This window comes from Artibeus jamaicensis, unplaced genomic scaffold (assembly GCF_021234435.1).
Source record: "Artibeus jamaicensis isolate MK-2021 breed Jamaican fruit bat unplaced genomic scaffold, CSHL_Jam_final scaffold_916, whole genome shotgun sequence".
NCBI lineage: Eukaryota > Metazoa > Chordata > Mammalia > Chiroptera > Phyllostomidae > Artibeus > Artibeus jamaicensis.
The window spans coordinates 31,417,673-31,440,804 of NW_026522059.1; the positions used below are offsets into that span (position 1 = coordinate 31,417,673).

Consider the following 23,132-nt stretch of genomic DNA (forward strand, 5'->3'; position numbering starts at 1 on the left):
CACAGTTTAAAACACTGGTGATCAGGATCCTCACAGAACTGGTTGATTATAGCCACAAATTAGAGAAACATCTGAAGGCGAAACTAATTGAAATGAATGGAATTGCACAGGAAACCAATAGCAATGAAAAGGAAACTGGGACTCAAACCAATGGAGTGGACCAGAAGAAAGCAAATAATGGCCAAACAGAAAAGAGTCAAGAAGCAAGAATTTAAAAAAATGAGGAGAAGCTTAGGAACCTCCAGGACATCTTTAAACGCTCCAACATCCGAATTATAGGGGTACCAGAAGGGGGAAAGGAACAGCCACCAGTGGAAAACTTATTTGAACAAATAATAAAGGAGAATTTCCCCAATCTGGCAAAGGAAATAGACTTCCAGGAAATCCAGGAAGCTCAGAGAGTCCCAAAGAAGTTGGACCCAAGAAGAAACACACCAAGGCACATCATCATTACATTAGCCAAGATTAAAATGAAAGAGAGAATCCTAGAAGCAGCAAGAGCTAAGGGGACAGTCACCTACAAAGGAGTCCCCATCAGACTGTCAGCAGATTTCTCAATAGAGACCTTACAGGCAAGAAGGGGCTGGAAAGAGGTATTCCAAGTCATGAAATCCAAAGACCTACAACCAAGATTGATCTATCCAGCAAAACTTTCATTTAGAATGGAAGGGCAGATAAAGTGCTTCTCAGATAAGATCAAATTCAAGGAGTTCATCATCACCAAGCCCTTATTATATGAAATGTTAAAGGGACTTATCTAAGAAAAAGAAGTTAAAAAAACATGAACAGTGAAAGGACAGCAAACTCACAGTTATTAACAACCACACCTAAAACAAAAGCAAACTAAAAGGACAGCTAGATCAGGAGCGGAAACATAGAAATGAAGATCACATGAAGGGTTAGCAACAGGGGAGTGGGAGGAGGAGAAGGGGGGAGAAGGTACAGAAAATAAGTAGCATAGATGGTAGATAGAAAATAGATGGGGGGAGGGCAAGAATAGTATGGGAAATATAGAATCCAAAGAACTTGAGACACATGGTCATAAACTAAAGGGGGGGTAATGGTGGGGACGGGGGGATAGGGTGGAGGGGCATGAAGGGGGGAATAGAACTGTAATGGCATAATCAATAAAAAAATAAAATTAATTTAAAAAAAGAAAAAATGTACAGCAATCTAATACATGTGAATGTTAATTGCTACTATACTGTTTAAAGCTACAACATCTATTTGAGAACAAAATTACCATATCCAAGTAAAGGAGATTGCAACCCAAACCCTGGACCCTTCAAGAATCAAACGGTATACAATTTAATACTGCCTATTCATAAGAATTTCAACATAAAGATGATAGAAACAAACAACTGTTTAACTATGGCCATTTTATGCACTTAGACCCAAAAGCATAAGTTCCTGTACTAAAGATATACCCAACTGAATGTTTTTCCTTGGCATTTACAAAACCTTACTTCTTTTAAACTAGTGGTTACCAATTTGGATAAAGTACTGGGGTTCAGTACAGTCCACATAAATTTCATTCAGGAGAAAAGGCATGACAAATTGGCATCAAAATCATTTCAGGTATATGTAAGATTCACAAAAGGTTTAAAAATTACAGAAAAAGAATGTGGAAGAAAACATATCTTGGATTGTATCTGCATGTAAACTCCATAAAAGAAGGAATTTTTGTTCACGACCCTACCCCAAGGGCCTACAAAGACGCCTGGCACAGTGAAGGCACTCACAGCTGTTAAATGCAGCAGAAGATGCACGGCATTTCCATTACTTTAGTAAAGGGAGCAAACTTCAAGTCACAATATGCACAGAACAGAACGTAAGTTGTAAAGTATTTTTTATTGTAAAAAGGGGTCAAGAGACTGACGACGCAAATGTTACCGCAGAACATTTCCCCTTAGTTCCCGAATCTGCTGGGCTCCTACGTACCAGCAAGTCTCCATTAGCACTTCTCAGGTTTCATGATCCTATTCAGACATGTTGATTATCTCATACACTGCCTGGAAACAAAAGTCCATCTGATATTAAAACAAACTTATTGTGCCTTTCTTTCACATTTCCTACAGGGAAGTCTACATATCTCAAGATGCTGTCACAATTTAACAGTAAAGTTAGTGCCTTAAACAAACCAAAGAATCCTCTGTCACAAGTTACTGAATCAAAGTTCTCATAACGTATGCAATATATCCAGACTTATAGGTTTAAAAACAAAAGAATTTAGAATTTAATACAATCTTTAGGCTGATTTTTTTCATATTTGAAAGAGTGCAGTTATTTGCAGCACACAAATGGAGAGAGTAGTGCAAGATGCATCAAGTTTTATGTGATAACGATGCTTTCAACCTACTGGCTGCCTCAAAGCAGAGTGAAAAATTACCACTTCTCAAAAGCAATCTAGACTGACTCAGTAAAGCTCACAATTTTGAAAGATCAATTTCTACTCTAGTTCCACATGTTGCAAAATGATTTCAGAAACAGATTAAAAATACAATTGTTTTACAAAAATAGAAATATTGTTTGGGACTTTACAAAACTTTATAAAATATAACACTATATTTGTAAATTCAAGATAGTTTCACACTGAAGTAGACAATACTTCCATAAAAGTGTAGTCAAACTTAATTGGTCTGTCGACCATTCTTACATATAATTTCTTCCATATCTTGGCCTAAGTACATCTGTGCTCTATCATAGGATTTTAATCTGTCCCCAGGACTTTATAAGATTTTTCATTCTAGAAATAATGTTAAAGCAGATGAATTTATATCTATAAATGTCTTACTAAAAATAGAAACTAATGCAATATGACAATTCTGTACTGGATAAATTCCAAACCAAAATGCTAAGAATGACCTCCTATTATTTTAAAATTTATATTTGACAATTATAATTTGGTACCTATAAAACAAAAATATAATCATAACTATTTTATGGAAAAAATATCTACATAGAATGAAAAACCTCTAAATTTAGTTATTTGTAGCTGTCAGATGACAAGTATTTTCTAATTACACCCATTCATAAACATTCACTTTATGACCTCAGAGAGCACCAGTGTATTTTTAAAACAAACTAGAAAGTGAGACGGTAGGGGTTTATTTTGTGTAACAGTGCTATTACAATAAGGCACCACTTGGTATATGAAAAAGCCAAAGTATTTCCAAATCATGTATTTCTGTTACTGGTGTCTTAACCATTAGATAGAACGATTAGGAAAAAGCTTGTAATATTATCAACTAACCACACTGTATTCCATTTTCCATCATTCTGTGCCTTTAGTTTTTCCACATAACATATAATAAACACATGTAGTACATGACATGTTAAACACCTTTCCCCAATCTCCCAAGAAAGTAATCTAAAATTAAACAAGAATAAGAAACCAAACATTTATCTGCTGTATTTGCAATAGGCTGTGCCCGTAGAACAGTGGGGAGTTGGAGGGGACGGTGGTGAAAGAGTTGAGGGGAATGACAACAGGACCTATTTTCTATAGAATATATCGAGGCACATAGGTTAAAAGTTTCTCAGGCAAATTCATGGCTAGAGCAAAATTGAAAGAGCTCAGAATTTTACACTTCCTCCAAAGCTGACTTCTCCAATAGTCACACCCAATTAAATATTTCAAAATATGTCCTTAGTCACTGCTATCATCATCGTCATCATCATCAGATACATCATTTAAAGTAGACTTCAATGACTGACTGTAAGAGTCCGATCTAGTAGGCTGGCATGTGCCCATGTCCCCAGTAGAAAGCAGGTCATAGCAGAAGTCACAAATCCGTACAGGCTTAGAGGACTGGCTGGGAAGAAGAAATCTCTTTTCAGAGCAGGGCCCACAGACGACAAAACCACACTTGCGGCAATGGTGACGACGATTAACAGGTGTGAATTTTGCTTTCTGACATCGCATACATACAGTTGCCTCCGAGTCAGGAACCCAGACAGCAGCATGTTCATTACTGGGTGTCTTCCCACTTTTGGACAGTAAATCAGTAACACATTTATTTATGTGATTCATCCATTCTGATTTCTCAGTGGCAGTAGCAGCATAAACTGCAAATGACTTAGTTGGTGTCTTGATAAGCCATCCATTCCTCAAGTCTCCTTCATCTTTGATGGAATCAATAGTGACATTTTCCAGGGGAATAATATGTTGCTTGTTATATTTTTTCTTCTGGATGACAATATTGCCATATACAAGAATATCATTAAATAAGAAAAACTGCCTTGCTTTGGGCTTTTTTCTGCACAACTTGGTCAATACTCCTTCTCCAATAAGAACCCGTCCGGGTATAGTTAAGGGTTGGCCAGCTGCTCCAAAGCAGTTTTCCACTATATTTATACGTCTAGTATTCGCTTCACTGTTTGCCAAGCGATCCACCATCTTTTGCTAATAGCCTTTAAAACAAAAAAAGGAAAAAACATTAGCACATAGAATTATAAATTCACATGAGTTAAAAATATCCCTCCCTGCCCCAGAGGGGACAAGAAAATTGTATTTCTCTCCTTCTCTCCTTCCCTTCCTCTCCAAAGATAAATAAATAAAATATTTAAAAAAATTATCTAACCTAAATTTAGTGTAACAAATCATTACCTTTACCCAAAAGGCAAAATGCTCTAACATTATCTCCCTCTAAGATAAACACTAAGCGTACTAAAAGGGCTAACATCTCCCAAATTTTATAATCATCGACAACACTTAATCATCTCTAATAGCACCATACCAGTCAGGCAGGTATTTATAAAAATATAAACTTCTTACAGACTTCAAGGAACAACAAACAATCAGACAACAACTGTAGTCATCTCTGCAAAATAATAAATCCAGTTTCATGAAATTTAATCTGAGGGATTCTGAACAAGGCAGTCAAATATTATATAAACTAAGAGAAATGACTGATTTTTCCAGTAAAAAATTACCATTGAGCTAAGGCCTTAATTATGATTGAGCTAAGGCTTTAATTCTCTCACATGGATTATCAGAACTATTTCCCAACAAGTACCTAAATTGGTCCTCAGGCTGTGCCCTGAAAGTTGTTCCTAAGAATTAACATGATAATGCAATGTACAGTGTTGCATTAACTCCAAACTGCGATGTCTTCTCTAATTAGGGCAAACCTGCCAGTCAATTACAGGTCTACTATCCTATGCACAAGTGCGTCACAGAAGAGGAAATAAAAACAGCTAATAAACATGAAAAGAGGCTCAATTTCACTCATAATTGTAGAAAACATCAGGATATTTTTCACTTATCAGATTAACAAAAAAAATTTTAATTTCCAAAACTGCAATACTGCTGAGTGTATAGGTAAACAGGCACCCTCATATACTTGAAAATATGTGTACCCCAACCTGGGTATTTAATCAAAAGAAATTTCACTCAAGAGTTTAAAGACATGTACAAGGATATTCAACACTGTACTGTTTTAAAAACAAACAAACAAAAATTAGAAAGCTCCGAATGTCCATCGAGAGGAATTGGTCGAACAATTTATGATATACCCTTAATAATAAGCAAGATAGCTGTTAAGAATGAGATCAAAATATAGTGATATGAGGAAATGCTCAAGATATTTAGGTGGGGAAAGAACTGAACATCATGATCTCTTTTTTGTTTCAAACATACTCATATACCAAATGTAAAAGGCTACAGATTTTAAGACAACTTCATTTTATGTGACACTGAAAAAGAAAAATGCTGCCAATTCAATCATGGCATACCCTTGATTATATAACAACCTGATTTCAAATATAAAATATAGTAAAACAATATTCATATCTTTAGACTCAATCAAATATGGCATAAATGTATAATCATAGAAACTTATAAATATGTAAGCACACATATAAAAAATAAAATTAGAAAACTACATATTTAACAATGTCAACAATGATTATCTCTGAGAAGTACAATTGTAGATATTTTTTATACTTTATATTATATTCAAACATTCAGGGAAAAAAATGACACAGGTAAGGTTAAGGTCCCTGCTCTTCAAGGAAAAAAGAGAAAAAATCTAGAACCAAGTATTAATTAATGTTATAATTTTTACAATGATTTTTTAAAAATTAACTGGAAACTACTCAGATTGGATAGTCAGGGAAGGCCTTTCTAAAGTGATATTATGTTATTTTCTTTTTTAATTCTCACCTGAGGCTATTTTTATTGATTATAGAAAAGAAGGGAAGGAGGAAGAGGGGGAGGAAACAAAAAGAGATACATCAGTAGGTTGCCTCCTGCACGTACCCTATGTATGCACCTATTTATGCACCCGACTGGGAATGGAACCCACAACCTTTTTCGTGTACAAGGCGACAATCCAACCAAATGAGCCACCCAGCCAAGGCAAAAGTGGTATTATTTTAGCCGATATGAAAGAACTAGATATGTAGGCATGGGGAGTAGGGACAGGAAAATATTCCAGGCAAAGGGAATAACTGCGTAAGTCCAAAGGCAGAAAAGAGGTTGGTTGGAACCTTCAAAGAACTGAAAGTATCTATTTATTCCCATTACAATCAACTGCTGATTCTATTTACTTGGACATAGAGTTATTAATCATCTCATATGCAATGCAAATAGGCTTCCTATTATTATATTACTGGAATTAATATTACCACAAAGTAGTACTTTTCACATTTATTATCTTCTGATTCTAATGGTCTCAAACTCTTGTGAACTAGAGAAATCTGTATTATCTCCCGAAGTATCTAATAATATTAACTGAAATGTGAGCTTGAGGAGAAACTAAGACACAGAAAGATTCCACAATGTAAAAGGTAAAACAGCCTGGAATTTACTCCCTGGGAGCCAAAGCAAGCAGTTGAGTACTTTGTATTCATTATCCTATTTCCTACTGGGGTAACCTTACTGTAATTATGCTCTATTGGTTCCATTTCACAGATAAGTAAACAGAGACAAAGGAGGGAAGTACCCTGCCCAGGGCTGTCACAGAACTGGGACTCAAACCTGATTCCTCTGCTGTCACCAGCACGTTACACTATGCTAATCATTCCTTAAAGCTCCGCTGACTTTACCAAGAACTAAGAAAACTATTTCTAATCTCTGGACCTTCACTGCAAACCCTAAAAATACTGATGAGAAAGATAACAGAGTACTATCTTGAGCAAATTGCCTGAAAGAATAGCTCGTCATAATTTATTTAGCCAGTCTCCTGATGTTTCGTTGTTCAAATTTTGCAATATAATAAGCCTGACCCTGTTCACAGATCTTTAAGAATGACGAAACATAAGTCTGGGGCACTTATTAATTGGTATTTGGCTAGAAAAAGCAGCTTTCAAAAGTTGACAATGACCAATATAAGAAATACATCCCACACTGCAAGGGGTTCTTAGTAAACTGGATTAGAGCGCTACCCTTCAAGGGGACCTCTGCCTTCCTCCAAAGCCCAAACCCAAATGCACCACCAGTACACTGAGGTACCCCAAGCATAAGAACTTTTAAAGACTTTCGTGAGAGTGTTAGAATACAAGATACCAGGTCTCGCCAAAATTTTAAGTCCTTTGCAAATCTGTACTCACTGGGGCACAAGGAAGAGCAAGCAGAAGACAACTACAAAACACAGCCCAGTAGGAGCTGTCCGCTTTTCTGAGGAAGGAATACCAGTAAACATAGGAAGAGCTGGGAAGAAAGCTTCCCCATCTGTTGGCAGAGATGACTTCTTCAGGACTGATTCCAAGAAGTAAACTTACTGGGTCAGAAGACATGAATGTTTAAGGCTTTTGCTACCTTTTACAGAAGTTCCATTCTGAAAAGTAATACCAATTTACCAAGCAGCACAATGACTGTACCCATCCTATTTTTGTCTCACAGGGAGTACTGTATTTTGCCTTAAAAGTTCTAGCAACCGGGATTTTTTAAATGTTCTCTCATTTTATTCATTTCATTCACTTCTCTTTTACTCATTCTGTTCATTCATTTGACAATTACTTATTGTACACTTTTCAGATGCTAGGTATTATTCTTTTCCTTTCAGAGCTTAGAGTCCAGTGTAGGAGAATGGCAGTAAAATAAGTAAACAGGTAATTCTGAAAGGTTAAGTGCAAAGAAGGAAATCATCAGGGTGCCAGGAAATCATACAGGGGGGAAACTCACTGAGTACAGTAAGTCCTCACCTAACATCACTAGTTTCTGCAACTTTAAGCAAAATGACATACACGTATCAAAACCAACTCTACCATAGGCTAACTGAAATAAACAAGTTTGTTTCCTACAGCATCTCGTTGACCTTATAACCAAACGTTATTCAAGCACCTGCTGCAGTTCTAAAAGGCCTCACTGAGGTCGTTCTGAATACAATGGGTCTTTAAGGATAAGAAATCACCCATGCAAAAGAACTAGTACTATAGACAAAAGTCCTAAGACAGGAAAAAATAGTACTTTTAACTTAATTGAGTCTTTTATTTTATAGCATCCTAGTGAGGCCAACCACTTTCTAATATGTTAATAACCACTTGTATTTCTAAGATCATATAGTTAGGGGTTATTTATTAATCTGTATGATTATTATATACATAAAGGCTATTAAACCATTTATTTCTTTGCCTTTCCTCGCATATTAATTAATCTATAATTTATGGTACTTGATTAAGAGGTAGTTTTATTTAAGTACTTAAACTTATAGATCTTTTCCGTTGTAATTTTCCTCCATTACTCGTGTTTCCCCTTATCCAGATATCAGACACACCTACTTATTTTCTATGTCTTACAACATGGAATTTATATTTCTTTTATCCATCTGAAATTTACTTTCACACAGGTAAAAATTCCTTTTTTTTCTTTTCAAATATTTGCACTCCAAAAGAGCTAACTAACTGCTCCAGAATCACCAAGTACTATGTGTGACCTCAGGTTTCCTCACTTGTAAACAGGAATAGTAACTATGTCACTAAAATGATTAAATGGAATAATGCAGATAAATGTTCAGCAAGAGGTCAACAAGTGGTAGCTCTTAATAATGATTTTAACAATCTAACATACTGATAATGAAACTCTCTTGATCACATTAAATTGTTATATATTCTAACATCTGCTCTGGGCTGTCTGCTGTAGTATATCCATCAGTTTTATAATTTTTGCATCAGTACGATGCATCTGGTAGAACTAGCCAGACTAACCCCCATTAATCTTTCAAAACCATTTAACCCAATTTCCTGTTTATTTGTCCAGATGAAGTATACTAAAAACAGTGGTTCTCAACCTTAGCTGAACACTGGGGCCGAAGGGAAGCATTGGCCTTCAGTATACCAGAAAAAATAATCATCTCAATTTACTCTCTGAATCCAAAATACCTTTTAAATATTTAAACTATTTTATAACTAATTTATAGAAACAAAACAGTAAAAACTTTAAAAGCATTCCAAATATAAAAATTTAAACACAGCCAATATCTTTCTCCATATTTGTTTGGTTTTAAAGGTATATTTATCCAAAATAGCAGCATCCTTTGAATGCAACGAACTGCTCATAAGTTCTTGCACATGAATCTGTAATACAACTGACCCCTGAACATGGGGTTAGAGCACCAACACCCTGTGAAGTCAAGAATCTGTGTTTAACTTTTGACTCCCCGAAGTTTAAGTTGTCACTCAGCATCTGTGGGGGGACTGGTTTCAGCCCCAGATCCTACCCTCGCAGATACCAAAATCTATGAATGCTCAAGTCCTCTATATGTCCTACATCAATGTAGAAGTTGACCCTCCACATCTGCAGACTCCCAAACTCAGATCAAAACAGTACAGGTATTTATTGAAAAAAAGTCTGCATATAAGAGACCCATGCAATTCAAACCCACATTGTTCAAGAGTCAACTGTATTTTCAATTTCATCTTTAGGAGTACTAATTCCTCACTAAATCTGAGTTTGAGAAAACTCACCTAGAAAAATCATCATCTGAAGACTCACAGTCTAAAATTTCACTTACAATAATTCACCAACATTAGTTTAAGTGTTGCTGTTTCTTTGCACTCATCTTGACTTGTATAATAGTTCTGAAATGTCTCCCTTTCCCAATTTTTCTTTCCCATTAAAAATGGAAAATAAAAAATGAAGAAATTTAAATTTTCAAATACATTAAATGAAAACTTAAACCAAGCAAAAAATTAACAAAAATATCTCCAAACTACTTTTTAAAAAAACATTTTATTTATTCATTTTTAGAAAGCAGGGAAGGGAAGAAGAGAGAGAGGGAAAGAAACATCAATGTGTGGTTGCCTCTCATGCACCTGACAGTGGGGGCCTGACCTGGCCTGCAACCCAGGCATGTGCCCTGACTGGGACTCGAACTGGCAACCCCTTGGTTAGCAGGCCAGCACTCAATCTACTGAGCCACATCAGTCAGGGCTCCACACTACTTTAGTATCTTCTTGAAAGATGATGTTATACTTTAGGCAATGAAATAATTAAAGTGAAAGATGGTGCAAAAATTGTGATTTATTTCTTCATTGCATCATTACCTAGGCAATTACATCACTCTTCCATTATCTTCTTTTTGGCTAAATAATTCCTAGGATAATGAAATAGTGAAATGCTTCAAGATATAAGAAAAACAAGATCACTAAGATCCCATAATAGATCAGATTCACACATGCCCAATGAACACATGGTAACTTCAAGCCAGAATGAGTTTTATTCTATTCTTTAATGATATCAAATTTCCTTTTTGTCTTAAAAATCTCTAAGAAATAATAAGGTACAAATATCAATTACTATTAATAATTAGAGCTTAAAATAGAAATTCAAACCAACATTGAAACCAATGAACTCTGATGACAATCATAGAGAGTTAAGAACTACTGACACTAGACCCTCCCCACATCCTGAGTTTACTGGTCTGGGATATGTGGAGTGTGCTCTGGGCACTGGAATATTTTAAAGCTCCCTGGGTAATTCTAATGTGCAGCTAAGGTGTAGAACCATTTTTCAACTGCAATAAATAAATGAAAAAATAGACAAAACCCACTGAAATTTTGATGGAACTCAGGTTACACGCATACATTATTTTGGAATGAATTAACATCTATAGCTTTGAGTGTTCCTGGTCAGGTTGATAGTCCCTCTTCCCAAGGTTTCAAAAATTCTTTTGTGGGACAACAGTTTTGTAGGTTTCTTCTCACAAGGTGGTTACACTTCTTAAGTAGTCCCCATGTATTTTAGAGTTTTTGCTGCTATTTTGAAGTTAATCTCTTTTCCACATTATATTTTTTAATTTGTTACTGCCATCAATTAGAAAACTTGACATTTCTGGGTTGTTCCCCCATCCCCATCCAGCCACTACACATCACAGAACTAACTCTATAAATCCCAAAAGTTTTCCGATTCACTTCCTCTTCTTTTCTAGTAAATAATGTGTGGAAGTCTTAATTTATAGTTAAAAATGTAAGAACCAGCCCTGGCTGGTGTAGCTCAGTGGATTGAGCATAGGCTGCGAACCAAAGGGTCCCTGGTTCAATTCCCAGTCAGGGCATGTGCTTGGGTTGCAGGCCAGGTCTCCAGTGGGGGCCACATAAGAGGCAACCACACATGGATGTTTCTCTCCCTCTCTTTCTCCCTCCTTTCCTGTCTCTCTTTTAAAAAAAGTAAATAAATAAAGGGTTTTTTTAAATGTAAGAACCATAGCAAAAGCATACTTCCCCCCACCCCATGCCAAACCTCTTCAACTTTCATAAAGCCAGCTTTATATACCAATTATAAAAAAATTAATTCAAAGTTTCGAGTTAGCTCCTTCACAAATGCAGACAAGAACTGCATTGGAGTTCAACTTCCACCCTAGTCTTTTGGTAACATCTTGTTTCTAAAGTAACACATTCTTCAGCAGAGTGTCTACCACCTGTTAAAAGTGTAATACTAGAAGAGGTAAAACTCTTTTAAAAAAGAGAATACCATTTACAATTGAGAAGAGGGCCCAACTGTCACAAAATACTATGGCCCAGTTCTTCTTACTGAAAATCAATACTACTTATCTCATCCTTGAGGGTGAATTAAAACAAAAAAATCCTCATCTAATTAATTTCTTACATGTACCCATGACACCTGAGATCAGTGCGCTTCAGTATTTAGCTGTGAATGATACTGAAAAAAGACCCAGAAAAAAGACCTACAAACCAAAAGACCTGGATTTTAAGCTTAGCTCAGGAACTGAATAAGAGATTTCACACAAATGACAGAAGAGAAGCGGGGAAGGCGGAGGAGGAGGCAGCTGTGGCTGCACTGCAGCAGCAGCAAGCCTTACTTGCTTACAAATTAATTTTCAGTCAGACTTTTTAAAATTGATTTGAGACACAGACCAATCTGTTGTCCCATTTATGTGTCCATTCATTGGTTAATTCTTATAAGTTCCCTGACCAGGAATCAAACCTGCAACCCTGGCATAGAGGGATGATACACAAACCAATGGTGCTACCCACCAGGGCCTAATCAAACTTCTGACTGTCTTAATATGAATCAAGATTTTAAAATCTGTGTTACTGCTAAATTGAGACTTTACCGGAAAGGGAGAAACAAACAGGAAAGGAGAGGTAAAGACAGCAACAAACTAGGTACATCCTCCCTGCATATTACAACAAACTATACCCTCTACTAATGCAGCTAAGTCAAAATGAACAATTATTCTGAGCGCCCACCATATGCAAAGAACAAGACAGTTCTTAATTTCGTATACTGTAGTAAGCAAAGAATAATCAAGGAATTATAGCTAAGACTTTCAATAAAATATTGGGATGATAAAGAAAAAATACTTGAAAGTTCAGCTAATTAAATTTATAACTCTAAAAAATTTTACTTATTCAATCAATAAGAGACAAAGTTTTTTCCTCCTCTTTACACTAGGATTTCTGCCAATGTGACAAACCAACTATATAATGCATATTGTAAGACATTAACAGGGATAAAGGAAACAGGTTCATTTCTTAGAGGCAAAAAACCAAGCTTTTATATTTTAATTTCAAACTCATGTAAAGCTGGATTAAGAACTAAAACTTCAAAATTTTGAATCACATTTAGGGAGAAGCAATAGTAATTTTTAAACCTCTCCTAGACACCAAACACGCTTCTTACTGAACAGTAGACTCAAATGCATTATTAGTCTACAGTCTTAGCCAAGAACACTAACTTTTACTCAATGCCTACACATGTGCTAACACGCCTACACTTTCTATTTTGTTTAATAATTCCAATTTTGTTAAGTGATCTATTTCACAAGAAAAGTAAACTGAATCATAGGCTAGTTAAACAATTTTCCCATGGTCTCACAACTAGTTTTTGGAAGAATAAATGTTCTTTCCACTGTATTTTGCTACCTTCAGAAGTAAATATTCTAGGAATAATTCACTCAATGTGGACTTTATTATATATTTGGGGAAAGCCACTGATAAATAAGAAGAAAAATTGTAAGCATATTGTAATAAGTATAAAATATGCTCAACATTATTCTTCAAATACTAAAGGAAGTGACAAGTAAAGCTATGACTAATTTAGGGTGTCAGTACAGGCAGTTTCAAATAAGTTAGGCTTGACAGAGGAACTCACTATGGTACATAAGAACAACCTATGTCTTAGTCGAGGATTTTAGAAAGTTAATTTGGAAAACCAGAACAGTCCCATTGATAATTACAAATGGTTTTTCTTTACAAAGGTGGGGGAGAGGTTAAGAAAATGGACCTCAACCTTTAAGTCAGTCCTCTCTCTAGTCTTTAGCATTTAAACCATACCACACAAGGTGAGATTAATATTCAACTACAACTAGGATCAGGTACTCTCTAGTCAAAAACCAAAGGTTCCCTGGCCAATGAAATCCAAAACCCTTAAGCCTGTATTCAATGACCTTCATAGTCAAGCCCCAGCCTGTCCCAGACTCCCTTTCCAGTTCTACCTCTTTCCCTATGTTCTCTCTTTGTCACAGTCATGCTCTGGGCTTCCTCCTCTGCCTCTGGGCCAGTCTGTCCTCCCTTGCTCCCTATTCTGAAATCTCACCACTCCTTCCAGAGGTAATCAGTTCAGTAGCCTCACAACCAGATAACTATTTTATCTTTAAATTCTCATACCATTTTTTCTGTTCCACTTACGGCATTTACATTCTATTATGTTTTATAAAGATCTGAGTACCTGCTTATTCCCAGCAGATCTGAAGGTTCCTGGAAACAAGGTTATTTCCTCTAACTTTGTATTCCCAACAGCATCTACAAAAACACTTGTACCTACATGCCATCAGTGTGCACTGAGCTGATTAGGACCAGTACTTTAAGAGGCAGCAGCTTCTCCACCTGGAGTCTGACAAAAATCAAAGACTTTATTTTTGACATCTATACTAATTTTCACAGAAAACAGGAACCACGCCCCATACATCAATTGCTTCACTAGGCCCACAGATTTTACATTTACAGCAAAATATCCTAGCCCATTTAACTACAGTATCTAATTACGAATTCTGAGTATTGAGCACAACAGATCTTGTTTTTAAGAAAATCTCAATCTCATGATAATCTATAAAAATTATTTCTTCTCTTGCCAAAAAGCACAGCTGTTTAGTTAACAAATAAAAAGTATGCATGTTTTCATCATCAACAAAATTCATATAAAAAAATGCATCATTTCAAAATGTATTCGCACAGGGGCAGCTGCACAGTGCTGACAGCTACTAGAAACTACTGTATAATATTTGAAAACTAAAGCTGCCAAAGCTTAACTAAAATACCACTGTGGAACTGGTTATCCCATCACATCCCTAACAAATTTTCTTCACTATTTTTCTAAGCAGTTACAATCTGCTCACTCCATTTTTAAGGCTGCGTGCTTTGTGTTAGAAAGAAAAGAGAATGAACCAGGCCCTGGGAATTAAGATATGTACCACAAGGTTCTAATACAAAGCACACTGAGATAAATACTATAATAAAAAGATTAACAATGTGGTAAGCAAGCTAAAAAGGAAAAAGTGAAGGCATGGCTTAGAGAATGTAGCATTTGAATACTTGAAAAAGGTTGTGAATTATAAGTGGAACTTCAAATGGCAAAAAATGTTGAAGTAAAGGCACAAAGCTAACCAACAAAAATGTGGGTTTAAAATAAAAAGTCACATGTACAACTGAAGTAGATGCTAGAGGGAATTATTTAATAGGAAAACTGGGGAGAAAAAAAAAAGATCTTGTTGGCTCTTGAGAACTCTTTCTGAAGCTTTTGGAAGGAGTGGCCTGAATTGATCTGGAGTTTTCTAAGATAACACAGACACAATGAAAGATAAACTGAGCAGGGCGGGTCTGAAAGTAGGATCCACTTGAAAAATTACTGAAAGAGTAGGGGGAAAAGTTGATGACAGTCTGAGGTTTGCAACAAGAATAGGTTAGATTGAGAACTGCCCTAACTAGATGTGGAAGAGTAAAGCTGAAATTAAATCCCCAGGTTTTCAGTCTAAGCTATATGGAAGCTAGTAAAACCAGTATTAATTTTCAATGACTTTCAAGTAGAAAACATTTACTGGCCAACTTACTCTTTTACAAAGTAGTATTAAAAAAATAGAAGCACTCAAAACTAACAATCCTTGCGAAGAATAAAGACAGCTATATATAAAGAGTATATATAATTCATGCATTATACATGATATAATCAGGGTGTGTTTCTGTTGGAAAGATTATGGAAGTAACTGACTGAGAAGGAAAGAAAAAACAAAACAAGGACGTTTGGTACCCATGCAGTGTTCTGTGGACTGAGGAATACGATTCACCCAAATGTGTGGACTCGAAGTCTAAAGGAATGTAGGAAAAACAAACCAAAAATATTATTATTTTTTAATTAAAAAACAAAGTGATGAAGCTTAGGACCAAAAGGTTTAGTTAGAAGGTAATTTTGGTCAGAGGAAGAATCTAGGAAGAACATTTAAATGACTAGAAATTCAAGCTGGGCCTTAAAGCAAAAGTAGTGGGTCAAGGGACGATGGTACATAAATATATTTGCCAGAGAGGAAATAGTTGAGCCCAGGCTGTAGGAGGCAGAGCCAGGAGAAAGTATAGCAGAAGAACAGAAATCTGTTTAAATGGGGAAAAGCCAAACTGCAAAGGAAAGTAAGCATCAAACTGAAGAGTTTAAACTCTATTACACAGGCAACGGAAAAACAAAGGTTTTTAAATAGGAAAATATTAATCAGTGCACAGAAACAGTACTCAGGATGGAATGGCAAGACTACTGAAGAAGCAAAATTGAAGGAAAAAAAAGGAGGGTATTACAACAGTTTGTAAGTGAAAGGCAGTAAAAGCCCGAGCAACAATAATTGATGCAGACATAAAAGCAGGAAGATGCAAGTAAGATTACTGAGATACAACAGCTAGGATTTAGGAACCAACTCAGCACGTGGATGAAGAGTGAATATAAGAGGACTTCAAAGGTTTAAGCATAAGCCATTATTCAGACGCTAGTTTTGTTTGAGGAGAGAAATGAAGTTTGGAACATATTTATCTTGAAATACCTTCAGGGTATCCACAAGCCAAACATCTGTCAGACAAAGAGAAAGACCAGGATGAGCAGGTAGCTCCAGGACAGAGAGAGATTTAGTCATCATCCACACAGCTGGTGATGCTGCAGAAGAAACAAGATGGCCAAGGACTAAACTTTGGGGAACACCTAGTTTAGAAAGTAGAAGAAGTGAGAGAGACAAAGGGGGTAGACATGAGAGAAGGGCAAAACACTTTCAACATCTTCCATATGTTTCACAAATCTCAGAGGCTAAATAATCTTCTTGTGCCAAAAGTCACAATAATCAGTGGAACACATGGAAAAGGAGAAAAGTTATGATAATGTAGTATATAAAATACTTCAGAAAGCATTGCCCTTTGACCTTTTAATTTATTTTTTAATCCTCACTCACGAACATACTTTTTAAAAAAAATAGAGACAGGGGAAGGGAGGGAGAGAGAAAGGGAAACATGGATCAGTTGCTTCTTGCACATGCCCCAGACCAGAGACCCAACCCACAACCTAGGCATGCAACCCTGACCAGGAATTGCACCCTCTGCACCTTTTGGTTTAGAGGACCACATTCCAACAGAGCCACAATGGTCAGGGCTGACCTTTCAATTTCTAACCACATAAGTTTATCCTGAGAAATAAACTATTGGGGTGTGGGGTTGGGGAAGAATGCTATGTATAGAAAGTTTTCCCTCTGGCATTAACTCTTAAGAGTGAAAAATAGAACCTAAATTTCTAACCATAGACAGGAATGGTTAAATATAATATGAAAAAGCCAAATATCATAAAAGAACATTTTATCACACATAAACTTTTAAAATTCAACAGTGAAGGGGGAAAAGCATTAAAGAAAAACACATACAACGTATGACAAAGGGTCAACATTTGTAATATATAATAAAAAGTTCCCGTAAATCAGTAAGAAAAAAGTGAAAATATCCCCCCCAAAAAATGGGTAAGATACAAACAACAATTCCAAAAAAACAAATGAAAATATGACTAGTACACAGAAAAATGTTGGCTCTCCATGTGAATCAAAGAAATAAAAATTAAAATGATGTATTATTCACCTAAAATATAGGAAAAATGGGCACGCATAGTTTTAAAGAGTATACACTGGAACAACTTTTTTAACTATCATTTTTTTGTAATACAAGCATTTTATAAAGTTCACACAACTGTATTTCCAAGAATACATTAGACAAATAATCAGACCACTGCACAAAGTTGTTCACGTAAAGTTCACTGTAGCTTTGTCTATAATGCTAAAATGTCAGAAACAACCTAAACATTCAGCAATAGAAGACAGGTTAAATAAATTATGGCATAGCCATATAATGGATGTTTAGACTGTTTTTGAGAGAACACAGTTAATATTTAGTGCAAAAAATGTTAAATAAGGAAATATATTAAGTAAAGGTTTTAAAACAGCACATATAAGGGTCCAGCACATGTAACACCCCGTTTGTTACAAAATCATAAGCACATAAGTCTGTAAATAACAATATCACACTCAAGCACACCACATGACATTTTAGGTGAAATGTTCAAATTAAAAGTATAAATTATTACACCCATATTATTACCCTACCTACATACAATACTCTAGCACGCATTACTTCTGCCGGACCCTATATAATAGGAACCTTTTTTAAAAAAAAGTCTGGAAAAATACACACCAAAAATTAAGTACTGGTTATATCTATGTACTAGGGTGAAATATTTTGATACTGCCTAATTATTTTATAATGAACAGATATTCCCTCATAAACAAAGAAAAAAGCTTTTCAAATAAAAAAATGAAAATGTATAATTAGCAAATACAAAGTTATAGGTACAATTAATAAAGATATGAACAAAAAATACAAAAATCATTTTGCTTTTTCCCTAACTTACTGTTTAAATAAAAAGTATAAAGAATTAAGGGTAGTACCACTTATGAAAATGGAGAGAAAAAGTTGATATGAAAAAAAGAAAATAGCCCTGGCTGGTGTAGGTCAGTGGACTGAGCACGGGCCTACAAACCACACGATCACGGTTCGATTCCCAGTCAGGGCACATGCCTGGGTTGCAGGCCAGTTCCCAGCAGGGGATGCACGAGAGGCAACCATACATTGATATTTCTCTCCTTCTCTTCTCCTCTAAAGATAAATAAAAATCTTTTTAAAAAAAAAAGAAAATAGAAAACCGACACCATAAAATCTTAATCATTTCAGAAAGAAGGTCATCTGCTAAGAATTGGGGTTAGCAACCTGAATTGGAATGCAAAAGCAATACAGAAAACGAGTCAACTTGGGCATAAGAAAAGGATTTGGAAGCAACCAGTACACAGGTAGTTGGAAAACAATATTTAACAGTCACCACAGCTGTGACTCTTTGGGGGTACTAGGCAGGGACAGAAGCAGAAAAAATAAACAGTGACATTTACAAGTTGAGAACGGACCCACTGTCACAGGTCACGGAGAGGAGGACTACAAAGTGCTAGTGAGTTCACAGAACAAGGACTATGAGTTCAGGATTGGAAACAAGGAACAAAACTAACAACCTGGGACGTACTGGAGGTGACAATGAAGGCATAAAGCTTGTTCACCAAGTATGATGGAAAACAGAAATACATAGAAAGGCTTTGAATCACCATCTCTAGCCACAGAGCTTAAGACTAGACATATTTCTGAATGAAGACAGGTTAAAAAACACAGTCAACCATGTAGGACATTGATGCAAAGTGGAGGTGAAGGTCACTGGAGTTACTAAAACTGTAGTTCCAAACGTGTGGCCTTTCTGGTGGAAAATAAATTTAACTGTTACTTTAACCTATTTGCACTTCACTATTATCCACTGCAAACACATCTGTTCTAACCTGACTGGTAGGAATTTGGCTGGCACTTAACCTCTCTCTGCACTGTATTCTACCACAAAATAAAGAAAATAAGGAGATAGGAGACTGAATTAAATTAATGGCTCGCAAACCCACTTACACATTAAAATCATAGGTGCAAACAAACAAAAAAAAAGGTAAAATTCCCTATTACCCAAACCCAGAAATTCTCATTTATTTGTACTAGGGTGGGTTCAGATATCAGTATTAAGAAGCTCCTCGAGAAATTCTAATGAGCAGCCAAGCTTGAAAACTGAACTAAGTATTTCTAAAGGGTACATCCCTTTAAAAATTTTTAAATTTTGTGATTCTAAATAAATTCACTGTCACTCTGTTTGTTAAGGTAACTTACTGAATATCATACACCTGGCACTCCACAAACATCTTAGTAAATCCTCACAACACTGTGAGACAAATATTTGTGTCCATTTCATAAATGAGTGCAGTGAAGCTTAGAGAAGTAAAGAAACTTGTTCATGAGTCATGGGCTAATAAGAAGCAGAGCTAGCATTCAGGTTTGCTTTTTTGATCCAGTCCCTTATATGCAACTTGCTTTCTGTAGTACTCACAGAAACAAACTGAATGTCTTCTATTCTCTTCTCAAGACCTACCAAATTGAGCATGACGATTTGTGGTTTAGGGACTGACTGGAGAGAAAGTTATCATGAATTAAGACAGAATCAACACAGAATTAACCAACATATATTGGGGGCACAGAATTAACCTCAAATTCTACAGTACTTTCATTACAGAATTATAAAACACCTTCACTACAGAGGCCCTGCAACTTATAAAATAGCACTCTTTCAGAGAGTGTATCTATGAGGCACATTTTATTTAGTTAGGCCAACACGCGTATTGCTATTAAGCATGCAGCTGGTGTACAAAGCTGGTTCTCAAAACTTATCAATAGAAAAGCGATTCCGATATGCTTTCCATTAAGCAAAGCATTCTAATATAAAATCCTAAGACAATCTGTCAAAACAATAATTGGTAGAAAATGAGATATGCTCTATCAAAGAGCTTAAATGTATAAACATGACTCAATGTTTAGGCATTAACTCTATTGCCATCCAGTGCAAATAAATTCAACTACACTTTAAAATTACAATTATTATCCTTCTCTTGATACAGGGCTTTTTATTTGTTGCTTATACTTCAGTCCATCATGTACTTGGAAATTTCACAAACATTCAAGTTCTGTATCCCCAGGCCAAAGGAAACTACTATGCCCAAGGAAATTGAAATTTAGTAAGAGATTCATGAAGTATCTTTACAAAGGAGTACATGTATATTCATCCACTCAAACCTTTCCTGAGCATCTGTTATGTTCTCTGCACACTGGGGATGGAGAGGCAAATCAGACTGGCAAAGCCTGCTGTCAAGGAGGTGCCAGGTCAGTGTAAAATGTACTGGGACAAGTGAATTATTCTGGGGAAAAGAAAGGGGATGGGGTTAAGAAGAACAGGGCAGAAAAGACTCCAAAGATCCTACAGAGGATGGAACCCAGAGCCCAGGCAACTGCCCTGATGAGGAGGAATCCAACCCATGACCTTCCCTCTACCAGACGACAAGCAACCATCTGAGCCACACCGGCCAGGGCTTAAGTAAGTCTTTTTAAGAGGAAAACGTTCAGTACAAAAACCCGTGTATAGCAGCTCTCTAAAAAATAAGTATACTGAGTAAATTAAAATCAGAAAGAGCAGCAAGACACAGGAAACAAGGTGGGCAGACACTGTTCAGCAGGAAGGAGTTACACAGCCTACAGAATTATGCTACAGGAAAATGAGAAGGCTTCATAGCCATAAGACCTGAGTTAATACCAGCTTGGCTGCTAGATTTATGAAATTAGTTCAATCTCCCTCAATTCTACATAATTCTTCATCAAGACAAACAAATGCATTTATTTGCCAGTGAAACAAAAGAAAAAGGGGAAAATGTTTAAAGAAATTAGCAATCAAATCTGAACATAAGCTATAATTTTACCTATAGATTAAGAGAAATTCTTCAAGATGCATTCCAGGATTTATCGTTGGTCAAGCACCCTGTCAGGTAATTTAACAGAGTTTTAAAGCTAAGATGCCTTCATTTAAAAATAGATATTCGTATTCATTTACTGACTCTCTTTTAATGCCTTGGTCAGTCCACCAGTTTTTATTTTTTGAGGCGATTATATGTGCTTTCCAAATAAGTAACTTAATACCATTCACCTCCAGTGCTGTCAGGACCTGAAGAGATTAAAAATAGAAGTCTTGGTTAATACTGAATTAACCTGAGGTCCCCATAAGCTGCCAGAGTACAGACTGAAAAAAGTAAATGCTCCAAACATGGCAGGAATGCACCTTTAAGGAACCAAAGAGAGAGGAAAAAACAAAATCGCAACGTCAGGATCACTTCACCTTGTTTAACAACACGCGTCTTTAAGTCTCTCAGTCACGTTCCTGTCTAAATCTTTCTTTAATGAGCCTCTTCAGTCACGTACTGAAACACAACAAGAAGGCATTTATCAATTTACATACTTTGTGAATCTATGAATTACAGGGAAGGGCTTAGTTATCTGCAACCTTAATACCACTCATTTCTAGCGCACACACAAGTTATTGCTATCATGTACCAACAGCACACAAAGGTATTCAAGAAACATGAACAGCAAGCTGTGTCGGCCTTCAATAAAATTTTTAAAAGAAAAAATAAACTCGACAAAACGCCACAAAAGTTTAAAATTCCAAATAATAATGTGTGAGAGCCACCGCTTCTATCAGAGCAAACCCTGAAGTGCCATTTTTGCCCCAAGTCACTTAAAATTTGCGGTTCAAGTTACCAAGACCCTGTGCCCAGGCTCTGCAAACTTTGGGGCAGAAAGATGTTGGGACCCTAAGGCGCCCTGGCCACATGCGGGCCCCTGAGCACGCCTGGGACCCTGGTCCTCAAGCCCCACAACTTCTATCCAGCCCGACCTCGGGGCCCCATTCGCGCGTCTGCTGGATCCTCGCCCCGCGGACCCAGGGACCCGCGGACCCTCCCGACAGCTGGCGAGCCCGCCCGCGGCACCGGCGGCGGCCTCCCAGCGGCTGCGCTACTCGTTCCGGACGCCGCGGGCCAACCCCAGCGGTAGGGGAGCGGCCCGGGAGCGCCCCGTTTCTCACAGACCCCAACATGGCGTCGGCCGCTGCCGCCCGCGACGACGACACCTCCCCGCGCCATCGACGGCCCGGGAACCGCGGGGAAAAGCGCCGGAAAGTTTCGCTTCTCCTCCCCCCGCCCGCCAGAGGCCGGCGGACAACCAACCCAAGCTTCACCTACCCGGCAGGGCGCAGACGGCGGCGGCCAAGGTCCGACTCCTCCTAGTCCTGGGCGCGGGCGCAGACTCTGCCCGCTCCCCCGCCTCGGCCTCCCAGGGTGTGAGCCAGCGGCCCCGGGCAACCGCTGGGATCTAGACGCAGCGGGCGACAGGCGTAACCGCTCGCAGGTGACTCCCCCGCCCCTCTACTCGAACCCCACCACGGCCTCCCCGGCTGGCCTCTCCTCTGCGCGCGCACCGGCGCGCCACCGCCCACACGCCAGGCGCGAGTGCGCGCGCACGAGCACTCGTCCCCCGCCCTTTCCTGCCGGTTTCTCTCTCCCCGCCCGAGCGGCCCAGCGCCACACGCTCGAAGGGGTGGGACCACCCTGGAGGCCACACCCACCTAGGCAGCAGGGCCTGGAATTGGTTCCTTTGGCCAATGTGGGGAGGGCTGCTGGGAGTGGTTTGACGGCACGTGGAAAGTCTTA

The 23,132-nt window shown here is 37.5% G+C and overlaps 1 protein-coding gene across 4 annotated transcripts; it reads right to left on the bottom strand.

The window, feature by feature from the left end:
• Positions 1 to 1,832: 1,832 nt before the first annotated feature.
• On the bottom strand, positions 1,833 to 22,757 carry PLEKHF2 (pleckstrin homology and FYVE domain containing 2). Of its 4 annotated transcripts, XM_037131098.2 has the most exons (4): positions 22,665 to 22,757; positions 21,761 to 21,842; positions 21,348 to 21,589; positions 1,833 to 4,413 (listed from the first exon to the last, which is right to left on the bottom strand). In XM_037131098.2, exon 4 carries the CDS (start codon positions 4,397 to 4,399, stop codon positions 3,650 to 3,652), a length of 750 nt encoding a protein of 249 aa, XP_036986993.2. In that variant the 5' UTR covers positions 4,400 to 4,413; positions 21,348 to 21,589; positions 21,761 to 21,842; positions 22,665 to 22,757; the 3' UTR covers positions 1,833 to 3,649. The 4 variants fall into 4 exon arrangements, with proteins under 4 accessions (XP_036986993.2, XP_036986991.2, XP_036986992.2 ...); XM_037131096.2 differs by lacking the exon at positions 21,348 to 21,589; XM_037131097.2 differs by lacking the exons at positions 21,348 to 21,589; positions 22,665 to 22,757 and adding an exon at positions 22,512 to 22,598.
• Positions 22,758 to 23,132: the final 375 nt, after the last annotated feature.

Bases quoted from the DNA above. Each gene is read 5' to 3' on its own strand.
- PLEKHF2 (XM_037131096.2), bottom strand. From the start codon at position 4,399: ATGGTGGATCGCTTGGCAAACAGTGAAGCGAATACTAGACGTATAAAT.